The sequence below is a fragment of the Bison bison genome, unplaced genomic scaffold, assembly GCF_000754665.1.
Source record: "Bison bison bison isolate TAMUID 2011002044 unplaced genomic scaffold, Bison_UMD1.0 scf7180017864367, whole genome shotgun sequence".
Classification (NCBI taxonomy): domain Eukaryota; kingdom Metazoa; phylum Chordata; class Mammalia; order Artiodactyla; family Bovidae; genus Bison; species Bison bison.
In genome coordinates, this window is record NW_011494939.1 from 6082865 (window position 1) to 6084223 (window position 1359).

Below are 1359 nucleotides of genomic sequence, written 5' to 3' on the forward strand. Positions count from 1 at the left end.
AAGAACCTCTCCCCGCCTTTTCAGTCTGTTTCTTGGCTTGCTCCCATAATCCTTTCATCCTCCTGTATCTCTCCTCTCTGAGGCTCAATTCTACTTTACCTTGTCTTAGCTGCTCTTTTCCTGGCATAGGGAGATTATGGTCCCTTTGGGGCCTGGAAGCCTGGATTTAGTCCCAGGCAGCCAAGGCCTCTAAATTGTCTAATTCTTCATTTCATGGCAAGAGTGTGTTTGTGTGTTAGTCACTTAGTCATGTCCGACTCTTTGCGACCTGATGGACTACAGCTCACCAGGCTCCTCTGTCCATGGGATTCTCCAGGCAAGAAGAATACTAGAATGGGTTGCTGTGCCTTCCTCCAGGGGAATCTTCCTGACCCAGGGGTTGAACCTGGGTCTCCTGCATTGCAGGCACATTCTTTACTGTCTGGGCCATCAGAGAAGCCCTCACAGCAAGAGGCTAGTATATTATTCAGCCCCAGGACTGGAATGTTGGCAAGATGGGATCAGCTGGGCAAGTCTTTTGCTAACAGGGCTCACTAATAAGGTTGACAGTAAGGTTTACTGTACAGCAGACATACTGGAACTGCCATGAAATGAAGTATACATGATTGCTCTGTGAATGCTGACAACACCTTTTGCCTTTCCAGTCCATACTGAAGAACTATGTAGCTAAGCTGAATGGCAAAAATGCTTACCTCTTATGTTTGCTGGTAGAAACATTTAACAAACAAAATTCAGCGTTAACGATTATGCACAGGCAAAAATCGTAGACTTAAGAAGTGCTAATTTGTAAGGACGCAGATAATCCAAACTTTAAATGGAAAGTTGTGTACAGGATGAGTTAGACAAAATGGTTTCACTTAGATTTGCTAAAAACATATGCTAAGCCTTTGACTATTCCTAATACACTTTTCGTTTATCTCAAAGTACCATCATGCAGCAGAAGCAGCAGCAAACAACTGACAGATATCAGAAAGGCTGGAGAATAAAAGAAGTCATCATATATATAAATATGAAAATGCTTTATAAGATACTATATAATGAAGACAATAATATCTATTACACGCCAGGCATTTTGCTAGATGCATGTCTTATCTTTAATTCTTATCACAACCTTGTTTCTTTTTTTAGTTTTCAGCTTTATCTTTTTAAAAATTGAAGTATAGTTGATTTACAATATTGTGTTAGTTTCAGCTGTACAGAAAAGTGATTGAGACATGGATATACTTGGAGGTACATAAATATTTACATGAGCTTCCCACATGGCGCTAGTGGTACAGGACTCGCTTGCCAGTGCAGGTAGATGTAAGAGACATGGGTTCGACCCCTGGGTTGGGAAGATCCCCTGTAAGAGGGCATGGC

The 1359-nt window shown here is 41.6% G+C and overlaps 1 protein-coding gene across 1 annotated transcript in view; it reads right to left on the minus strand.

Annotated features, from left to right (window-relative positions):
- The window catches only part of WDR44 (WD repeat domain 44), a 102737-nt gene that overhangs the window by 2430 nt on the left and 98948 nt on the right, over nucleotides 1–1359 (minus strand). The window contains exon 17 of the mRNA XM_010855716.1: nucleotides 1348–1355. Coding sequence (XP_010854018.1) covers nucleotides 1348–1355 — 8 coding nt within the window. The remainder of the gene's footprint in view (nucleotides 1–1347; nucleotides 1356–1359) is intronic.